Raw genomic sequence first — 24,076 nt, forward strand, 5'->3', positions numbered from 1 at the left:
TTAGTTTAAGATAACGGTGAGTCCTTACACGAGCTTGAGTACAGAGTAATTATAAAAATTAATAATACCTTTTTATTTAGGGAATTTTGGTCTTGGTCACGTGGCTTCTTTAATTTTTGGTGAACAATGTATTGATGGAGAAATAACAGGAACTGGTATACACAACAAAAATTTAAGTAAAACATGAATGAGTTAACAAATGTGAATACTACAAATGGAAGGAATATAAACCAGTTCTACCAGTCAGACCAAAAATCTCCAAGATGTTCGCTAAGAGTGAATGCCCTTCTGAAATGGATGTACCTTATGATATCTTCAGTTAACTTGGAAACTACACACGGTACAGACCTGGTTGAGGTCTTGAGTTTTGAGGTCTTGAATTAAAAAGAAGCCAGTGGGCATACTATTTGAACCTTCAGATTGTTTATATCTTTTTTAGTATACACTTTAGAAGGAAATAACCAAAACAAAAACAGGAAAAAAACAGACATAATTTATCATCTTTCCTCAGAAGTTAATTTCTCAAGGTTTGGGACTTTTAGGATGTAAATTTATTTTTCTAGGTCTTTTCTAAAATGTCTGCTACCATGGAAAAAAAATTGAAAAAAGAATGAAAATAATACATTTTTACTGTAGTATTTAAATACTGCCAGACTTAGAGAGGAACTTTTTGCACTTTTCAGGTGTTTATGGGCATATAAAGTACTCATTATAAACAGATTTAGCATACGTGCTAGAGACGAGGGATTAAGTCTCTGAATGGTCAGAAGTTGCTGAATGACAGCTATTTTAACCTATCAAATTAACTTTTTCTATAGTCAGTCGATTTGAACATATAGGGCTTCAGCAGCCATCTTTGTTGCAGTATTTTGTTTTTATGAACTTGTGACTTTTCATAGTAAAATAGTAAAATGGAAGCACTTCCTCAAGGTAAGGTAAAATGTTTTAGTAAATTTTTGCTTCCGTGCTTGTATTTTGCTGGAGAACTGATAAATTATAGATATTTTCCTACTTCTCTAAACTGAAACGCAAGATGAATATAACTATGAAAAAAGATTCATTTGCTTTATGCTGATGTATCAAGTTACAAAGCAGAGTTCTGAAAAGCTCAGGTTGTGTATAGAATGAAATGCTGTCTTATTTTTGCTTGTAAAAATATATATTATTCAACTGTTGTGCAGCTTCTGTCTAAAGTGCTATTGTAAGCATTATACTACTGCAGTGAAAACAAGCTTTATGGTCATGTTTGGTGGATATTGTATTTCTAATTGTATTAGAAATATTTTCAAAAACGATTAAAAAAATGTTTTTGGTTATATTGAAGTGAAGCGTTGAAAGCAAATACACTTTGCTTAGATGGAAATTCCTAGTTGGGGGCGGATATAGAAATTGCAAATGAGGTTTTTAAGTTTTTATATATCTGGATGAGTAATTTTGCTTTGTGAAACAACCCTTCTTTTATGTTTAATATTAATTTAATATTTAATTCACTATGGTATATAAAATTAATGAAACTGTCAATATAGTATTAAATTTTGTTATTGGAGAAAGACTATCGCCTAGGATCCGGGCATTGGCTAGGAATTGAACCAAGGTGTTTTGCGTGACAGCCGATTATTCTTCCACTGAGCCACCAGTGCCTCTCACTGACAGAGTTACAGTGTGCACCTGGAAGTCATTCTTTGAGTCTTTCAAAACTTCTAACCTCTTTTTTGTTTTTTATGTGTTTATTTGCTTTTAAATGAATTGTTTTAAAGCCTCTATGTATAATATATTTTCAATTAAAAACCTAAAATAACATTTTCTAATTACTATTTATTACTTATTTTTAATTATTATTTCATGTCATGTCATTTACCAAACCGCTTTATACCATACGGTGTCGCGGGAAGCTAGTGACTACCTGGCAAGCAATGAGCGCAAGGCAGGGTACACCCTGGATGGGGCGCCAGTCCATCACAGTACTAATTAGTAAGTATACTGTATTTAATGAAAAACTGAAAAATTCTGTTAGTGTTACTGTACAGAATAACTAGCACAGGAGAGCACATACGGGTTAATAAACATTTAATTTTCAATTTTAAAATAAGCGTTGTGTGACAGCAGCCTGTAGCTGTGGTACATTAAAGGTTCACTGTGCCACCTTACAGTTTTACAGAGTAGTACAGTCCTGCATCAGATTATTTTGAGAAAATAAAAAGGGTGGTAGGAGGTACGTTGTGATGTAGAATGGCATGTTCTTTGTGGTACACTGAAAACCACCCCAAGCATTCTGAGTAGCCACATCTGTACATCACCAACATTTCCCAACCCAATGTACTCAAAAGTACATATGAATATTTATAAGATTTAAACCAAAGCTAAAGAGGAAACAACCTTTGGTCTCAGAAAAATGTGTTAAGAAGTGGATTTAAGAAAGAAACCCATCAGTTAATTTGGTTATAAATTCCTTCAGTGCACAATACCTCTTAGGTTTGGTTCAGTAAGGAGGGGACCAGTGATAAAAATGAATTGTAGGCTGTAACTCACTCTCTGCTTTCTTGTTGCTTCTCCCCTCCTGCTTAATTTTTGTCTCCCATTTATTGTTTCTTTTTATAAGTATGCTACATGGCCGCATTAGCTAACAGTAATCTTCTGGAAATTTCCAGCCTGACAAGTGGTCCTGCCATCTGGTCTCCATTTGTATTGGGCTGTTATCTAGGTAGATAACCACTTCAGCTGCGGAAACACCCCCTTATCTAGAAATTTTACTCATACTGGTGTTTGGCATTGGGAAGTCCCTTTTAAAAATTTTGTGGATAACGTTTAGCGTGGTCGCAAGCAACCACAGGCTAAGTAACTATTGACTTAAGAGGCGCTTCTCACTTCATCGTGTTACATCAACAAAACATAAAACCTTTACAGAAAACCTTTTATCAATCAAAAAAGGGACAATTAGAGCTTCAGAAAACCATTTTTGGAACCAAAAACCACCAAGGTAATTTAATAAAACTATTCTTGTGCGCCGCGTAGTCGCATGTGACCATGGTCTAAGTCAATATTTACTTTTGAGACATGCGTCATATTTAATCGTTTTTTACCAAACGAAACACAAAACCTTTACAAAACATGTTATCAATCGAAAAAGGACAACCGGAGCTTTACAAAACTGTTTTCAGAACCAAAAAACACAAAGGCAATCAATCACAGGGACACTTTTTACCTGATGTTGCACTTCCAAACTTCCAAAGTGCATTGATAAGGTAATCAATAAGCCAACAAAACATGACTGTAAAAACCAGCAAAAAATATATATATCCCATGTTTTTACCTTATTCTGAAGCACAATATATATTCACAAAAGGCTAGACTAACCCAGCTCCAGACCTGGAGGAAACTGAAGGTTATTGGCTTTGGAATAGATATTTGAAACTGGACCGCCAGAAATAAGGTGATCTGATTGGTAAAAAATGCTGTCATTCATTGTATATTTCAGAGCCCTTAGGGGGAGAGACTTCCTCTAGAAGCCTCAGGCTGCATTCCACCTGCCTTCTAGCTGTCAATCATTGACTCAGAAGGAGTAGTCAATTAGTTTCTTATCAGTTTCTTTTTCAGTGGTCCTTTATTTCACACTAGAAGGCAACTCTGAGGTGTTTTTTTTCAATGTCTAACTGCAGAAAAAGGCTCTCTAGCAGTGTCTAAAGATTTTTATAGCAATTTATTTTATTATGGCTTTTATTGTTATTGCTTTTAATATTTTTTTATGATTTATTTTGGGATGTGAGAAATTTCATTCCAGGTCCAGTCTTCACAAAACATTATGTAGAATTGATCAATTTGTCCCAAATTTTTATCCGAGCTGGTAGACACCTAGGACAAGGCCTACAAGCATTTTCAGCTATCTGACAGGCCTAGAATGGAAAATCCTGACCTCTGAAGACCAAAACAAAATTCATATGTTTGTCTGCTCAGTGGACATAGTAAGAAATAAAAGAAATTTGACTGTTCACACTCAAAGTCAAGGGGGTTAGCTTCAATTCATGCCCTGAACCAGACTCCTGCTATTTTCTGCTACAGAGATATAACAAAATGTTTAAAGGGAGGAAATTCCAGGTGGAGATTGGCTAAAAGAGTCTCAGACAGTAATAGGTTAGTGACAATGATTGATATAGGCATATTATTTGAATGTGTTTAGAGCACAACAATTGTTTGGACTGCATTTTTCAATGTTCACATTAATTTTGTTTAATATTTACACTACATTTAAAATATTTGATTAAATCTGTTAGATTGGAGTTATGCCTTTCTTTTATGAATCAAAATACACTGTAAATCCTATGCCTATTCTGTAACACATTTTCTATTTCTATATATACTCATCAGTGATGCTTATTTTACAGATCCATTGTTTTCCTTGCCTATGGAACCAATAGCTCAGTCGGTTGATTAATCTTTTATTTAAGCCTTGTTTGTAACAGCATTTTAACTCAACATTACATTTCACTCCATCATGATAATATATATTGCTTTACAAATATAATAAATATACATATAAATATAATATCATTATATATTTAAAAACATTGGTGCTTTTTCAGAATGTAGAATTATCTGAGCCAAATATAATGTTACAGCTGTAGGTGATTATATCTCAAAAGAATCTAGAAACAATAGGTAATGCATACCTAGTGTCAATATTTCCAATTTCAAATCAAAGGCGATGTTTGCTGAAATGTAGAGTCTCCAGATTCAGTGATTCTGCAATCATAAAGTTTACCATGGTTTACTTTAGTTAATTTAGTTTTGGGTGAATAATTAAGTGTCAGTCAGCGGTCCAGAAAGACACCATATAAAATCAGATCAAGACCGAACACATTTGGGAGAACAGACTACAAGAGAAAGAAGAGTCAGGAGGAGACAGAACACAAAAACGTGTGCCAGGTGGGAGATTCTTGATCGAGATCAACAGAAGAGACCCAGTATGAAGCTGAGTATTTGAACCTCGGTAAGAGAGCTTGCTATTTTGTATTCTTAGGGATCTTAGATTTCCTGAGTGAAGAATCCCTCAGTTAAAATCGGCCTCTCCTGCTTAGTTGGTGGATTTTAGAATAGGGAGATAGGTTCACATTTATTTTGTGGCATCCGTGTTTGTAGAGAGATTTAATTGCAGGTTGTATTTTACTTACCTATAGTTTAGAAAGCAGCTTATCTCTTATTCTGGCCTTGGTAGGCATTAAGAGTTTAATACTTGGTAAGAGAAACGCCTTGTCTATAAACTTGTACTGTCCATAGAGAAACTTGTGTGTTGTAGGTTTATGTTGTGTGTAGTGTGTATTGTCACCTTAATAAATATTTCTTTAAGTGTGCCTGATTTTTAGTTTTCAGCAAAGCTGTAGCAGAGAATAAAGGATTCATGTGCCTCTAACTATACCCGCCCCTTGGATAAGCTCTGTGAAGTTGGCTCCCCTACAAACAGTACAAACAGCTGCTTTTGTTCCCGAGATATAGCGCCTTCTTTTTTGTCTGATCACGTGACCATATATGGCGACTTTGACCTGCAAGAACCCCGCCTGTTGAGTTCAAGCACTCTATTACTGGTGTGAGGATTACAATGTCTGCAGTTTTGTTTCTCTGTTTGCCCAGGTGGGGAGTGTTGGTTGATTTTGCATTTAATACCAGTATCTTCTGTGCATACCCTAATCAGAAGAGTTGTGGGTGTAGCCTTAAAAAGCTAACAGTTGCATGTTTTTACAAAGAGGCTTTAACTAGCTCCTCTTAATATTTTGTAGCTGTGTCCTTTTGAAAAAATAGTGCATTTGATCACTTCTTACTGAATTGTCAACAAATACCAATATTAATAATATTTAAGATAATAATTACTTACCTATGTGTAGTGCTTTTCATTGTCATTTCATATGTGCATTTCATTTCATAATATGTGCTGAACCCATCTAGGAAACATGCAGCAGCTACTGTGTGCCGGCAACCCAAGTCCATTACTTCACCAATTGGATTAAAGAGGAAATTCACATTGAGGCCAGATTGTGCAAAACCCTCCTATGGGCTCTTTAATGACAATAAAAGTAGCTACCTACCTGACTACCTGTTAATTACTATTTAACTGTTTGGACTCCTCTTCTGAACCCAAGCTTGGTAATCAGGACCTCAGTTTAACTTTTTATCTATTAACGATAGCATGTTCGACTGCAGTAGCACCTAGTACCACCCCTGATCAACCCAAAGCATCCAAGTACCACCTACAAGTCATCTTCTCATAGGAACCCCAGAAAATCTCAATGACCAACATGAGCACGCTCACATACACGCACTCACACACACATATAATAAAAAGAGCACTGAGCACTTGCCATTTCAGTGAGAGGGATGAGCCTGTTTAATCAAGCAAAGCCTTGTAATGTCAGGGACAAGGGCAGTAAGCTTCAAACACAGATCTGGCTCAGCATCCATTTTGTTGCGGTACTTTGTCTTGATTGCAGTGAGAGCAGAGAAGCCTTTCTCACAAAGGTAGGTAGTAGCAAAAGGCATCAAAAACTGCACAACCTTTAGTGAGAGGGATGGGTATTCACTCTCACTGTCACCATCTTTGGATCCAGAAATCCAACAGTGACTGTCATTTCAATTCTGACATCAAAGTCGCATCAGATGATAACTAGAGCCCACTTCTCTTGTTCAGCACAGGTCAGATCCTTTGGTATTCCTATGACATCAGTAAACATTAAAGGGGTTTCTGATCCAATCTGGTGTGGCCTCAACCGGAAAATACTCTGAGAACTGTTCTTCCAATGACAAGAGGTGCACTGCAATCACATCACATCACAAACAGCAGCACCAAGTGCCACACCATATGTGTGCAGATAGTTTTCCAAAGTTGGGAAAGCAGAGACATCACATGTGTTGATTTTATTAACAAAAAGCTGCAGCTTTTCTTCATAGCAGTGATCTTGTCAGACGCTTCAAAAAATTATAAAGAGAGCCCCCACAGTCCCATATTTAGCTCATTCACACGTCAGAATATATAAGCCAGGTAGGCTAATTTTACCAGCCACACTGGATCATCAAACAGATTTGCCAAGGGAGATTGCTGGTCATCCAAAAACATCGGCAGTTCGAAGAGCCTCATAAGCACTTTGCCCCTTGATAACCATCTCACTTCAATATGTAGCAAAAGCTGCACATGTTCGCTTCCCATTTCATTACAAAGCACACTGAACCAACGTGAATTCATTGGTCGAGCCTTGATACAATTTACAACAAATTCACATCAGAGTCTAACACAGATTTTAAATCCTCAGGAATTGTCTTGACTGCCAAGGCCTCGTGGTGGATGGTGCATTGAGTCCACTGCATATCTGGAGCAACCTCTCTAATTCGTGATTCATAACTCGTCTAATTCTAACTACACCACTGTGTCATCTTGTCATCGCTCTAGCACCGTCTATACAAACTCCGCCTCATTTTTTCCAGTCGATGCCATTCTCTTCTAGCAATTCATTCAGAAGCTGAAATATGTGCTCTTCTGTAGTTCTTGTTGGTAGCGGCTTACAGAACAGAAAGATCAGTACTCTTGGCGTCTATTCCTTTCAGCCATTATATAATACTTGATTTTTGCAAGGTATTAATTTTCTATCAATTGTTCTGTAAGCAGTGTGGTGCTGTTGAAGAGTTTTTTTCCCGTTTCCTCTTAAATGTTAGGAGTCCGTCTCAGAAGTTAAAAGAAGTTTTTATTTCATGCGCTTGAGAGCGAAACACAAAGATGCTCAGCATATCTTTCTCAAATTGACCTATAACAGTCCTTAAATAGTTTTCTGTTATCTCTCATGCTTTCCTGTGCTTACAAGATGGGCAGTGTTCCAAAATCATGCTCATTCTCCTACCTCCCTCTTTACTAAAGATAACCTCTTTTAATACAATTGGCGACTTGGTATCTTCGTAGCTATGTACATAGGCTGCATATTTGACACATAACATAAACTTATTTTATTAAAATAGAAAATATGAAAACCCCTCCCAATTTTTCAGTGCACACAACAAATTTCCAGGGTCATCTGGCATATCACCTGGGGGCGCTCCACAGTTTGAGAACCACATTTCTACTGCATAGTGTCTGCTGTCATTGTGCACTGCTTAGTAAATTGTTCGCCAGGAGAAAGGAACCATCTTCTGTTCTGCAGACAGTACATCATTTATGCAGTAGCTCCAGCCTGGTTTTTCTTGGATGTCTCCCAATTCTAGACCCAGCCTTGCTTAGCGGCTGGTATTTAAATCCAAACTATAAGGTGCACGCATGGCTGTTGGCGCAATATAAAGTAATCCTGCTGAAGTTTCTGAAATCTGTAAAATAATGTACTTAATGGTAAAATATAACTTACCACAGTCATTTAACTTGAAAGTATCAATTTAGTGTTCACACAAAAAACATACTCTAAAGGTTGTATGTTTAGTTATTTTAAAAAAGTATGTACTACACATCCAATCCAGTACTACATAAACTCCTAAGCATGATTCCATAATGCTCTGCTCTGTTTTGCAAAGTACTTATAGTTAAAAACAATTGTTGGCTTAAAAATGAATCTTTTAGCCCTCTAAACTATTTTATAACTATTAAAATCATTTTTTCAAACCTACATATATCTTTAGGTATAAATATAGTTTCAGTTACAACTGTTACTTAGATTAGCCACGTAATACAATGTACTGTATAATGAATTTGCCGTGATGTTGCAAGCAACATAGCTGTATATTTTTAATCCTCTTTACATTGAATTCTTGGTTTCTGGTATTGGTGTTTCCTCAGTAGCTTTTCTTTGCATACTGATGTATATTAATTTATTGAAAGGTATGGTACTTAATTATTCAGATTCTAATAACTATTGGATAATTATAAGTAGGATTATACAGCTGGACTGTTTGCTCACTTTTTGTGATTTTTGTTTTAAATGAGAGGGACCTTATCTCCTTCTTGAGCACTTGCGGTTAACTTCCTTCCATTTTGAAGGAATGGAAGTAAGATTTTGGGAATGAGTATATGTTAGAAAAGAGATAATGGACACATGCTCTAACATTTTTTTGTTTCTTTTAATATTGAGTCTCACCAGTTTTTCCATTGTTAGCCTTTTGACCTCAGAATTAATTATTACCTGGAATTATTTAAGGGCATGTTGTGTTGCTGAAGCAGAGTACACACTTTAAATATCATCTTTCTATTTGCTTGATGTCCAGTTATTGAAAAAGGGATGAATAGATCTATCTACGATGATGTTTTGGTGACATTTTAATTCAGTAATAATTTGACAAAAGGTATTATATGACTGTCTTGACCTCACAATGAAAACAGTGGGTGGTGTTTTAAAACAGCATTGTTTGTGCAAATATAATACAAATATATTTTCTGCTGGTATCCGACCCTACATGATGCACAAGGCCAAGGTACCTGCTTTGTTTCCTTCTGGCTCTTTGTAATAGGTGATGTATCACTACTTTGTTGCTACATCTGTTTCAGTGCTGCTTATTTAATTCATATGTACATACTGTATGTAACACAGCATACTTATACACATATCTTATTTTATTATGCATATCGTTTTTAGCTGTATACCTGTTTTATTCTTTTTAATTTTCTTATCCCTCTATTATTACCCTATTACAATAAGCCACCATCAACAACAAAGATGTATTTGCAGTGCTCCTAATTTGAATCTTTAGAATTCAAAAACACACGCTAAATGTTAGATGCTCAATAGGTCATGATAGATATTGAACTGTAAATTCCGTTTGAAAGGGTGGGTCATCTTGCCTCATTGACTTTAGACCACAAAACCAAATGATGTCTTACTTGAGAGAAATATATCAAAGGAGATCAACAATTATGAGTCATAAACATGCCTCACAGGCATAAAACAGCAGGGAATTAGCATGTGAGGCTGATAAATATGCATGTAAATAAGCTCCCAAAGGAATAACATGGGTTTGATTGATAGGTTTGGAATTGAAGTATGTGTAAATTCCTTTTATACTTCGTTCTGCTGTTGCAGTGTTGAAATATATTTCACTTGTTAAAAAGTTTTACCAACTTTATAATTCTTAATGCCACATCTGTTTTGTCTCTTTATATTGCTTGTAAAACTTCATTAAATTATTAGAAACAGCTGGCCTCTCAGTACAATAACACATACTTATCTGTTTTTTTAGAGAAAATGCTTTTGATTTATTGACTGTAATAGAATAAAAAAGTTTTTTGATTTAACAAAAATGCACTCTTTTCCATTATTCATAAGCTATAGTTAGAATATTGCAGTTTGTGTGCATGTGCATGCATATTACTTGTAATTTATTTAAGGGGAAATACAATATTAATATGCTGACCTAAATGCCTGATTACTAGGTCAAGGCTGGTGATGTAATGCCTTCAAATTATTTTTAATTCCGGAGGAATATTTTACACTCTTTAACTTAAAACTACTAATTAAAGCCAATATTTCCTTTTATTACTTTACTCTGAGGATCGGGCTAAGTCACAAGAAAAAAATACCAGAAAGTGTTGTTTTAACTAACAGGCCAAACATGCAAGCAGTTGTTATTATATGTAATTTATGGATCTCCACATCTGATATTATTCAGTGTTATAAATCTAATGATATGTATTATAACGTAAAATAATTAATCTTATTATGATGGGAATAAGATGGGAACAAGATTTTACTATATTTTATGAAAGTCATTATATTAACCTGCCACAACTACCTCTAATCTTACAGTGTACATGTTGACAAATGCTACAAGTTAAGCTTCTTTGTTGTAACTAAAATGTGGTGTATCAACTTCTTGAATCTATATTTTCTTACTGTCATCTCCGAATTGTGTGTACAGTATACATATATATATATACACTGTGCACACAGTTGTATAGTATGCATATATGGACAAACATACTAGAAACAATATCGTTCACTAATTCTTTTAGTTTAATATTTTTATCCTATCATGCATCTTAGTTGATCATATATTTTTGTTCACAAAAAATTGAATTTCTTGAATATGTTTTTGATTTGGTCCAGAAAATAGCAATAGAGATTCCAGGAGCTCGACATTGATGCCTACAACTCCATAGATACTTAGAGGATATAACATAAACAAATCCAGGCATTAATTTTTGCTGAAGCACAACCATCAGTAGCTTTGTTTCTTAGTCTGGTGTTATTTAATGTATTTAATGCACTGAGGAATAGTCCTTTGTCTTCAGTATTTTTCGCTGATGTTTTTTCTTTCTTTCTGGAGTATTGTCTTTGGAATCCTCATTTATTAGTCTGAAAGTGAAACGGTATTTTAAATTTTCTTCAATCTGCCAATGATTAAACTTTATTGCCCTTTGCTTTGTTTCACTTCTGAACAAATCAGTGTGTTTTGAGATGTTTAAAAAATATACAGCACCCCCTAATGTTACAAAAGTGTTACTGAATAAAATTGTACTGAAAATTTTCACCTGGATTCAAATGATAAAAATGAGCAATGTCTTAGATAGCAATCCAAAAGACTATACTTTTGCTGAGTTCCCTTAGTGTCTGAAGTTGTAATATAATATGATAATTTTAGGTTATAATTGACATTTAACATAAACCATTAAACAGAGTTTGAACTAAAATTATGAAAGAAGAACTTAAATATGTGCTTAGAGTATTTACCAAAGTACAGAAGAGCCCTCAAGTAGCAATAAAGAATGTTTATCGAGACATGTTAGTATATATTTAAATACACACCTTCAAATCACCTGAAAATGACATATAATAGCTTAAGGAAAATCCTAAGCACACAAATCTGCTGGAAATTATTTTCTCTTTCTCTCTCTCTCTCTCGTGGGCTTCATACTATTAAAATGTTGTAGAAAAAAATGTTTATGTTGTTTAATTTAATGAGGAATCTTTAACCCTTTTGTTGTCTAAGTCCAAAAGTCAAGCAAAGTCAAAGCAAGGTCTCCAAACTGTCTTGACTATAAATGACTGGTGTTGTTTATGCCCTATTCTGCAGCTCCTTTGTCTTCATTGGCATCTCAGAACTGTGGTCAGAAAAGACTATTATATTGTTTTTTGTGGTTCTGTATTCATTAATATGTGCATACAGACACATAGTTTTAGTTTTTCACAGTTCAGTTGTCTACTTGGCTATAATACATGGTGTATGTCATTGATCATTGATCAGTGTATGTCATTGAACTTGAATATTTCCTTGAATTTTTTCCTTTAAAATTCGGTTTTCAAAAAACATAAATATCAGTGCTTAAAACTTGTATTTGTGCGCAGTGCTCTCTGCAAAGTGATGTGACACTTCCTGAAAGTAAAGGGCAGCACCAACTACAGCCACTTTACTTTGACTACAAATAATGAATTTATATTAATGATATTAAGTCAGTGTTATTTCTGTTGCCTTCATGTACAATATATTAAATGAAAGTTCAGCTTTCAATTAATGTTTTAATCTTTCCATAAATGTAAATTGTAGGAGGATCCGCGGAGAGCAGTGGAACAATAACCTTTTCAGAGTCTGACAGTACATTCATCTCCTACAGGTGAGTACATATAAATAGATTTATTTTTGATTGTTTATTGTCTAGTTTGTTAGCAAACATTGTCTGAATTGTCTTCCCATTATTCTTTCCCTCTGCTTTTTTGTCTTTCAATTCGTGCTGTTTTGTTAGAGCACAAAAAGAAATATTCCATTTACAAGAATTTTAATTGAAAATGTTACACACACCTGGCTCCAAAACTGAGCAGCAGAGAGCAGAATAGGCTGCACAGACATTTGGCAGATTTTTAGATTTTGTACATCAGACTTTGCTTTGCATTTTTCTAGCAGTGGTGTTGCTATTGTCTCTCGCATTTGCATTTGTCCTGAGAGATCTCAGGATCTTTTTCCCAGGCTATCAGCACTTTACTATGCCTTTTTAATTCCCTGCTGTTATCCCTGAATAACATTGGTTTAGAAACAAATGACAGGTGTATTAGTGGACACACACATTTTTATGCTACATCTAAAAATGCTAATCATATTTAAACAGAAATTATTATTTAGAACTATACATGAGTTTTGTGAAACTGTAAATTAATTTGTAAAATGTTGGGTCTTCCCTATCCATTCTGTGTAATACAGCATATGTTCTTCATAAATAAAATAAAGTATTATGTCCATTATTTCTGACAGACTGTCAAACTCGTTATGTAAAAAAATAGTTTGAATAGTAGACTGTGAGATATAAAATGTACATAAGAAGCAAATTGGGACAAACTGTAGTGGTTTTAATCAGATACCATGTGTCTTAGCACTAACCATTCCCTTAAGACAATGAGATGAGATCTGGAATTAAAGATGTTGATTTCTTAGGATTTCAAGTCTCCACAGCAACTGTGTATTAAACGAAGGGTTTTTATGATCCAAAATTTCTTCCTTTATGTATTTATCACCTTGTAAATTCCTAATTTGTCTGATTAGATAGTGTTCTTGTCTGCAGCTCAATTTAAATGGAATAAAAAAGAAGTCCTACTTATTAAGGCACTTCAAACATTTTAACATTTGGGGGATTGCATATTGAACTAGATGAAATTCACTTTATTAAAATGGCAAAACAAGATATCAAGCATAGTTTCTTGGTAGGCAGTTGGATGGCTTCTTGAAAATTTTCAGTGTTTCTTTCTTTTTCTGGCTATCCTTAACTTATTACAGTAAATTAACAGACTTTTATGTTAATATAATGTAGATAACTATACAAGATACACTATACATTATCTGTGAAGTTTTTAGTGTCCAAAAACTATTACAGCATTTAAATTATTTTTCAGATTTTAAGAATTAGATTTATATAGAATCATCCTACTTCTATTCCTATTTCTTTTACCATTTGGCTGGAGAAATAAATGGTGCACTAGTCCTACAGTGTATGAAACAGTGATGCAGTGTGGACACAATACATATCTACTGTAAATGTTTGTTGCCTAGCTTTTACCATTGTGCAACAGTACTTTATACTATTGATTTAATGTCCCTGATGTTTTCTAGTTGTGAGGTTCTGATCCTAAAGCAATAGTGATTACCATTTAATACCTAAAATATTTTCAGGATAGTCTAATAGCAGCTTCTGAATCATAGTATGTCACGCCAACAAAGTTTCAGATCCCACAAATGTAAGAGAAATTCAGAAAGTTCCAGGAGACCGTGGAAAGCCTAAGTCTAGTGATTTTTCTATATTTTGTGTAGAAAATTAATACTTTTTTCTACCCAGAATTAACTAATTGAAATAGTAAAAAAAAATGAATGTGTGTCATTTATAAGAGTAAAAAGCTGAAAAGGATTTGATAGTCGACAGGTCAAGCCCACATGCAGATTAATGCATGCTTGCCACAAACTGTGGAGCTTGCTCCTGCAGGCGATAGGCTGTAACCCAGCTGCAGTGTTGTTGGAGTTTTTTATCGTTATTTTATTGGCATATTTTCAAAAGCAAGACTTTTTCTCCCAAACTCACAGGAAGGTTCACACAAAAACCAATCAGATGTCAGCTGGTGTAAAAAAAATATGCATGCACATTTCTTATTACAGGAGTTGACCTATTGAATAAGAAGCAGTGCCAGTAACTCTTGTGGTTAAATGTTCTCAAATGAAGTGCAAAACATTGTCTTGTGTGTGAATGTTACTCTAAACACCGACATTATTCTAAACCACAATAATAATACTCAAGGGAAAACACTGATATAGATGAAAAAATACACTTGTGGTAACAATTGATGACAAAAAAAATGTTCATATAGTTTTGCACAAAACAGTTCAAACTGGAAGCATGTAAACACATGCAGTCAATCCTTTATAACTGTGAAATGAAGTATAAACAGGATGTGAATGTATGTATCTGTGTTTTTGAAGAAGACTGGGTTAGCAGAGGCAGTTATTGCCTCATTATTATTTTACCTATAATTTCTTATTGTTGCTTTTACTCTTGTCATGGTGATATTGCAATATTAGAAATTACTGTTTATGTATGATTTCCCTGGAACATTATATATCAAGTCTACATAAGTTAGATATCACATTCTAGTATTACTTTGCATGAGGGCTGTGCTGTGCTTTAATATAAGCTATTTAACCATTTTATTATTTTAATCCTAAAAAAAAACTGGGGGAAAACAACAGAAGTTATATTGATTCATTTGGAAATACATTAAATTGTATTTCTGTGCTATTACTGTATTTTAAATCTTAATATCATGGGGTATCTGTTCAAATATTACTTAGTATTTTAATCATACAATTGGCAGCTAAAAGCTCACATTTGTATTTAGGATTTTAAGAAACACATACAGTTTGCTTTCAATTCTGGTTCAAGTTCTTAAAAGTCCTTTTTTACTGTTAAATGTACTTTAGTGCTTGACTAGCTGGTTGGCTGATGAATGATTGTTATTTCTTTATATTTATTGGTTATAAAATAGGCCATGTACTTAGGCCACATGTTTATTTTCCCCAGTGAAATAAACAGACATGTCTTATGAAAACATCAAACATCCTGATTTCTCTTGGGTTTGAGAGCATTGGCTATATGTTTTGTATTACACAACACCTGTACTCTTTCACTATATAGTAGAATGGTTAAGGTTTAAAATTATTTTCAATAATATTTATTTTATTACTGGAAATGTGACAACAGGTGTAAACAGTGATGATGGATTATCTCTAAGATCAGGACAATAAGTTGAAGTCTCTCTTTTTAGTATTTAGTGAATTATTTAGAACAATTCATTTTAAATTATTTTCCCAGCAGATCTAATCCACTTGTGCATTAATGAGGCACAGGTGTCAGGCACCTAGGGAGCACATGAGGAGGAGACAAGTTTTAGGTTGTTTGCTGCATGTCTGCTTCCAGATGAAGTCTGTTATTGAATACAGTAGTAGCACTAGGTTATTATGAGCTGATATAAGCTTTTAGATTTGCCTGTTATTATTGATGGTGATATGTGCAAGGAAGTCAGCTGAATAGGAGAACAACTAGTAACATATTTCCTTTCTGATAAACTGCATATGAAGGAATCCCAGTTGCAAGGAGTTGTAAATATGCAGTATGCTATCTTTGTATGCACCTATTTTCTTTAATGCTGTATGTCATATGGCACAGGTTTAGATGTACTCCAAAGTATTTATACAAAGTTTAAGAATATCAGAGACATTGCTGTGTGCTTGAATAAAACTTTCACAGATCTGAATAGTTATGCAGTCAACATATTTCAGTTTTTTTTCTCTCCACCAGGTTCTTGTGGTATTTTCTGAACTTAGTCAGTTTGCGCTTTCAGACCTTGAATAATTAAATTATTAATTAAAACTAAGTGTGCATTATTTTGTAATATCACAAAGTGGGGCACCATAGGAAGGATCTAGATACCTTTTGCTAGGCACTCTAACAATCATAATGTCAGTTATCCCATCCTTCTGTTCCAAATGTAATTGTCTTATCAAACAGTTGACTGATATATCAGTATACATGTCCTGTCCCTTTGTTAATTAACTCCTTGTTCATTTGACTGTTGCAGAAACAGCAGAATTAAAAGATAAATTCCAAATTTACGAATTCTCTGATTTCTGCCTAGCTGCTCTGCATTGTTCAGAACTGAGATGTTTTTGATTCAGACCAGTGTCTGCTGAGAGCCACGGGATTTATTTTTTTACTTGTAATTGACCTATGTTTGAACTGGGCCTTTTAGAAATGAATGCTATATAATCCGAATAAAGCAGAATTGCTCATTAAAAGGTTTTGGACTCTCTCATGCAGTCATTTGGAATGTACCTTAGTCTCCTGGGTTTACCAAGAACAGTTACATTGCTATGGTAAGAAAATATTGTGATTGCCCCTTGGACTCCCTTAATTCAATCACTTAGGAGTCCTGAACTCAGTATGACTGAAGGCCGGATCTTCCTTTTCTGTTCCCTGAAAAAAAATCAATGTCATGTTATGGGATGTCTGCAAATAGTACATTAAGGGTTGTGTTTTTAAAATCAATTACAGCACATGATACAACTCGGGAGATGTTAAAAATATTTGACTATTTTCCTTGTGACTTTATTCAGCCTTTTATTTTACTACTGATGCAGATTTGTAACATAAAAACATATCATAAATGTAAATGGTAAATGTATTATCCTGAACCTCTTCAGTCACGATGTAGTGACACTTTATAACAATATATAATCTGTCTTTACATTAAAATTAAGACAGAAGGTTCCCAGGGAATTAAATTTCTTTAAATGTTTGTAAGTGCACAAGTGCTTTACTGAGCAACACCCTAAACCTGTCAATTGTCTAGAACCAGACAGGTCAAGCATAAGACATCTGCCAGTTATTTCTGATATTTTCTTCTAGATATTTAAACATCACTGTTTATTATGTAATTTCCCAAACTGTAATCACCAGTTTTGTCTGCATTTTCAACATAAGAATGTAAAAATATTACTGGGTGACTTTGGCTCACTTTACCCACAAGGGGAGTATAAGCAAGTACAGACAGGTTCCTGTGATCCACCCACATATAAAGTCTGCAGCTACCAAGTCTACAATTAAGTAACAGAAGGTTCAGCAGCATTTAGAAGAGAGTTTCATCCCTCACTGACATCTCTGCAAGGCTACAAGTATCTGTAAAGTTGCAGAGGTCACTGTTTCCCTGGATGCCTTAAAACCTATAGTCGAATCTCAACCCTACCGCAAGCAGGGATGAACTATTTTGAGCCTTGCTGCTGAAGAAATCCCAGTCATAATTGATCAGTGATGTGATCCAGACGGAAACATGCAATGATGGGACACATTCTGCACTATTTAATTACTTGAAATGGGTTGAGACACCTTTTAATGAAACCAAACCATGCTAGTTAAGAGAAGACAGGAGGATGAGATGAATTAAAGCTTTTTTAAATCATGTCATACACCAAAGTTTTCATTCAGCATTTCTAAAACTTTTTCTAAGCCCAGGTTACATCATAAAGTAGCTTCCAAAGTATTCATCCCATTTGGACCTTGTCGTATTACAATATGGAATCATAATGTATTTAATTGACATTTTTTGGCATTGCTTGATGCAAAACACTGTAATGTTACACTGAAAACAAAATTCTACAGATCTTCCTAAATTAGAAATAGAAAACAAAAAATCACTGATTGCAACACCTGCGATTTGAACCAAAAACCATCCAGTTACTAGTCCATAACCTTCTCTGACTAATTACTGTATAAGTAATTCAGCCAGTGTTATAATAGCTATGTACTGTATGAGGAATGTTTAAAAAAGTGTAAATTAGGGACAATGCTGAATATGACTGAGTATATATTTAATATTTGGTTGAAAGCTGCATTTGTCCAGCAAATCACCTAGGCTCTGGTGTTACTCACGTATTTATTTTAAGGCAAACAGAATTTGTTTTAAGGCAATTAAAAAAATCACATACAATCCCTTCCACTTACATATGGTGTAAAAGAACATTTAGAAGCTATTTGTAAATTTCGAGTTCGAAAGATAAAAGTAGTTTTGAAGTGACTGAACCAGCACATTTCTCTGGGAACTAGAGCACAAATATAAAATTTGAATGTGGAATGGCTAAGATTTTGTTACAGCCACCTTGCATTTAGACAATGCCACCAATTTGGAAAACTAAAAAAAAAATTATACCAGCCTTTGTCATTATTTGTAACTGTGTTGTCTTTGTTCTCCCTTTTCCCTAGAAAAGAATGGGATGAATTATTTTTAAACTGTAATTACCTGGCTAGAATCCGACAGAAGGGGATTAATGGGCAGCTGAGGAGCAGCAGGTTCCGCAGTGTTTGCTGGAAGGTAAGAAGGGAAACATATTCATAGAAAAATGCTTTGGTGTGTTGTGAATCTGAATTTATAGAAACAACAGATTTGTGATGTAGCTCTTTTTGTATGAGTTGTCAGCATAGCCAGAATAAGGCACAAAGGCACAGAAAAGATTTATTTTAAATCCATCCAATGTTTTATTTTTCCCTTCCTATTTCAAATTTATTATTATTGAGCATGCAGATTATTTTTGTGCTGGGATTTAATAGGAGAGGGTGAAAGGAGGGAGAGATGGATGAATGAATAAATCTTGATATTTCTTGAGTCTGGTTGAAGTTGAAGATTTTAGACAAAACATGTTCAAAACTTAAAAAGGGGGCACAACCTTTAAATATAAGTGTTGGCAAGGGTTTGACCTTTATATTGGAAGTCATTTAAGACTTCAAATCAGTTGCCTTTTATTTTTTTCTCTTTCTGGACAATTCTTTTCCTATTATTCCTTGAGTACATTTCCTGTGTTTCATGTTCCATGTTCAGATAAACCACTCCTGCTACACGGTACCTTTATTTTAATAAAAGGGGTCATAGGTCATTGCACCTGCTTTTAATCAGTTTAGATGTGCGTGCAAGTTAGCTACTACAACTTATGTGTACTTTATAGTACAGAGTTTATGTGCTTTTCATTGTCCTGATTGCTTCTGCCTATCTCCTTCATTTTGAATATGTTTTTAAGAATTTAGCATATTGAATTTGCCCAGGAATGTAAGGCTTTACTTCTTTCTAGGGTTTGGGAAAAAGGCATTTTATTGTGTGCCGTATCTTTAGCTTGAATATTCCTAAAGGACTTATTCATCTATCTCCATTTAACCTTTGTACCAGATCTCATTTGGCTCCAATGTTTGTAAGAAAGTGGATTTTTAAGATCAGTAAGAGTTTTAAATTTTTAAAATTTTAAACATAGGATGAAATTTAATAAACTAGAACAAAATCCCTAGGTCCAGTAGCCTCCTTGGGCCATCCTCCTCCAATGGCCATCCTTGGTCTGTGTTTACATGTATCTGTGAGTCTCTCATAACCTTGGTGTTGAAATACGTGTTTCTACATGGTTAGCATCAGTCCAATAAAAGAGAGTATACAGAATATGGAATTATGGAATTATAGGTGTTATTTTACAGTAATGTGGGTCTTAGAAATACCTGCTTTAGGTTTAACAGTATGTACTGTAGTTAACTAGAGCCACTGCAACTTAAAAGGCCTTGAGAGGTCTTCAGGTAGTTCCTGTCCAAAAGGATCTGTCCAGAGAGAAGCCATTATAACAGCATTGTCAGATACACAAACTCCAAAAGATTTCAGCTTAGTTAAAAAAAAAACTTGGAAACTGCATTAATTTAAAATAGTTATTCCAAAGTGAGAAAAAATACTCCCTCACAGATGGTGCATAAATCGTCAAGTAATTAAAATAATCTTTCACAAATACAGAATATTCTCCATAGACCCGTTGGCAATCAGAAAGAATGCACAGGTTCCAAGGTTCTGTTCAAGGGCACGGCGACCAGGATGCAAAGAAGTGGATGCATTTTCATTTCTGTTTGTGAGGCCTGCTGTAAAAAGCCTGCCTTTCCATTTCCTCTGTACCCCACCTCATTGATACCATTAAATCCCTCTTTAGAGGGGTAATGGGGCTTTTCATTTCATTTAAAATGGTTCATCTTTACCTATTATCTGTCAGACCAAGACAAAGTAATTTTAGGGTTATTTGCAACCTGCAACATTTCACAGATTATAATAATTAAAAAATATTATTGTAAATTGATAGCACACTAAATTGCCACATTGGACAAGGTTGCAGAACACTCAGTATTGAGGGTTTTTTTTCCTTAAAAGTTTGCCCAAGCTTTAAACTGTTCAATTTTTCTGATATGCGTTTGCAGGATTTCCCTCACTTCAAATTTATTTATTTTTTCTAGGCACTATAATGTTAGCTAATAGAATCAAACGGATTTTCTTTAACATTGGAAAAATGTCACATTTAGCAACATCAGTATTTTCTTGGCAGCAAATCAGTCGCTAGACAAAGCACAAAGGGAAAAAAACTCGACGCACATATGTTTGGACAAAATAAGCTTTGTTGAAGTTTAATTTTTTAGAAAGAAAAAGATTCTGCGTTGAATCTGGATTTAATTTCTACAGCTTCAAAATAACTTGTCAAGCTTTTGAAGAGTTCTTGTAGCTTTTCAGATAAATCTAAGACGTACTGTTAAAATAGTTTAAAGGTATTTTAAAAATAAGCTGGAACCTGGTGTGCTACAAATCAGGAGTGATCACCTGACAAGATCCTGACAAAACCTTTAGGCTTTTCAATGTCATTAAATGGTTTAGTATAAACCATTGTAATGTAACAAACTGTGTGTATGTCATGCATTTACACAGTTTATTACATTTGTCTTTTAATGTTTTATGTTTGCAAAAAAGATCCACACTCAAAACCAGTTGTCAAATTTAGGTTTATGGTGACAGGCAGTGTGCAAGAAAGTGGAAACACCTGGGCAAATGAGGGACCCCAAATATGTTTAAATGGGTACCACACAGTTGTGATTCATGCATTAGTTAAAGAAATAACATCCCAGTGTGCTTAGAGTCATGTACTGTATATAAATGCTGGTGGCAATCATAGGTCTGGTTGCCTGTAATTATGCCTAGCGTGGCTACAAGAGGTTAAAGTTGTCACCTCTACAAACAGCACAAACAGTGACTCCCATCATGTTCGTTTGTACCAATCTGTGCCATTGAATGAAACGTTCATGCTGTTTTCATTTACGAGATATAACACTTTCTTTTTTGGGAGTGAGATGTAACTCAGCTTCTTTACAGTGCTCCAAGCGAAATGAATCGGTCTTATTAATGTGTACTATATTTCTGCTAGTTTGTGCTATTGAAAGTCGAATTTGTGCTAATTTAATTTCTGTGCTATATTTTGTTTATTTTTTTCGGGGTGTGACATGACTTAGCTCCACTACAACAGCCTAGGAGAACATAAATTGGTTATTTGTACTATGTGATTGTTTTTGCTGTTAAAAGGTACAGTTCGTGCAGCTTATTTTCTTGAGTTATAGTGCATTCTTTTTTGGGCAATGCCAAAAAAAACTCAGCCCTACAACAGCTCTCATTCATTTATGCTATGTTTGTGCCACCAAAAACCAATTGGAAAACATCTAAAGAGATTGGTTGGAGACAATGAGATACTTGCTTGCATTCATTTGCAGGAATCGTTCTTAAGAAAAGAAGTACTTTTCATTCACTTTACAGGTGAAATAACAGTTACTCCATTATTTTTTGTTAGCTCTAAATGAGTTCTGATCCTTTTGACTTTTTAATGTAAGTCCCAACCTTTTTTGTATTTGTCATATTTTGGTTTCGTTAGAAAAAACAATGCCATTTGTTAACTGTGACAGCTAAACAATGGGAGTTGATATGACTTCCAATGACATAGGGCATATTTTGCACAGTATATGTACTTTTGTGCAATATATGTCCTTACATGAACAGGCATGGGCTGCATCCTTGATGATGATGTGGGAGCTTTCGATTCACTGTTTGATCTACACCCCCACTTTCACCTAGATATATTTTACTTTTTTACTGTAAGAACTTGTTTTGTTGAATTGAATATACTATATAACTTTATTTAAGGAAACAACTTGGTAGTTTCTTCTAGATGTTCGTAAATACTGGTTAGGAGTGCTCAGTTTGGAATAAAATGCTGTTTTTTTGTACAGATGTAGCCATTCAAAATGCACGGTAAAACCCCGTAACGTGGGAAATTATGTGCAGAATACCGTAGTACGTGATTGGCTGACCAAAATGACCAACAGGTGGCACTTCTGGTACATTAGTTGTTAGTGAAACGATTGTTTCATTTAATCTCTTTACTGTGCATGTTTAAATCTGCTTAATATGGAATATTAATATGGAATTCTACAACTAAAGGGAAAGTTTGGTAGCTGAGCATAAAAAGAGGAGCATAACATCGCTGAACGTCATAAACAATATTAATTTAGGAATATAAATATATCATACAATCTGTATATGGCTGGTTGTGGTAGTTTAAATAAAAAATACACAACAGTATTCCACTTTCTTCATAAACATTTTATGCATTTTTTTAAGTCAGTTACTCGATCACTTACTGTGGTTATTTTGGAAAAGTTTTGACGTGTTCGTTCTGACTATTTTAAGTTTATATATTTTATAAAAAGCTATGATGTTTTAACCTTTTCTATGAATACTTGCGCTCGTTATCGTAGTAAAAAAACATGTAATTTTTATAATCCACTTAATAGGGAATATAATATGGAATCAGCTTTATAACGACATTTAAAATGATATTAATTTAAGGATCCAAATATATTTATATAGCTCAAAGTATTACCATATTCCAACATTTTGCCTGCCCTTTTCAGCTACAACTTAAGCTGCCGAGTGGCGCATTGGCATAATGGCTTTGGCGTATGACCAATATGCTGGAAGCAGAGGTTTCGAATCCTGCTTAGGGCATGAGTTTTACATGTTCAAAGTGAAATGATTTATTAATAACAACTAATAATTTCAACCTGCTTGTATTTTTAAATTGTATTTTGTTTGGGGTGATTTGTCACTGTTTTCACAACCTTCAATTTCTTATTAAACGCATATTTTTGGAGACAGGGTGTTCCAGATCTCTGTTCAATTCATGAAACTCCCTCTGTATTTCCTGTTTTCACACAGATAAGAATAAACTACATATGCAAATCGTTTCACAGGTGGAAAGATATTCTGTGCTCAGTAGCTCTTTCACCACAGTACACATTATGTTACATTTTTAATCATCAGTCGAAGCATTCTGAAGTCTGTCAAAATCGTAAAAAATGTAACCAAATAGTGCAGGTGAGATTGCTATCTGTCCTGGATAAGGCAGTTAGAAAATAGATTGAGTGGTGGCTTTACACTTGTAAAAACATTCAAATTTAAATGCGATGTGGAAGATATTATTAATAATATCTTGGACGATCTGTAAGCTGAAGTGTTATAGAGGAGACACATTGAGTTATTTTTTCTTTTCAGCTTGGAATTAACTTTTACATATTCCATTGCAGCCACTTTGTGTAACATAGCTCCATACCTCTTTAACAAACATCTTATTTGTCACGAAGGCTAGGAGTGTTACACCCACTGTGTTTGTTATGTAGAATAGACGGTTTCCCCTCGGGGATGGGGATGGAAAACATTCA

At 34.4% G+C, this 24,076-nt stretch overlaps 1 protein-coding gene across 3 annotated transcripts in view; it reads left to right on the forward strand.

Annotated features, from left to right (window-relative positions):
- Positions 1-24,076, forward strand: part of tbc1d5 (TBC1 domain family, member 5) — a 225,090-nt gene that overhangs the window by 114,197 nt on the left and 86,817 nt on the right. For all 3 annotated transcript variants that reach the window (XM_088929043.1, XM_088929045.1, XM_088929044.1), the window contains 2 exons: positions 12,493-12,559; positions 18,734-18,842. In XM_088929043.1, the coding sequence (XP_088785169.1) occupies positions 12,493-12,559; positions 18,734-18,842 (176 nt within the window). The remainder of the gene's footprint in view (positions 1-12,492; positions 12,560-18,733; positions 18,843-24,076) is intronic.

Source organism: Atractosteus spatula, chromosome 12 (assembly GCF_055471065.1).
Source record: "Atractosteus spatula isolate fAtrSpa1 chromosome 12, fAtrSpa1.hap1, whole genome shotgun sequence".
Taxonomy (NCBI): Eukaryota; Metazoa; Chordata; class Actinopteri; order Semionotiformes; family Lepisosteidae; genus Atractosteus; species Atractosteus spatula.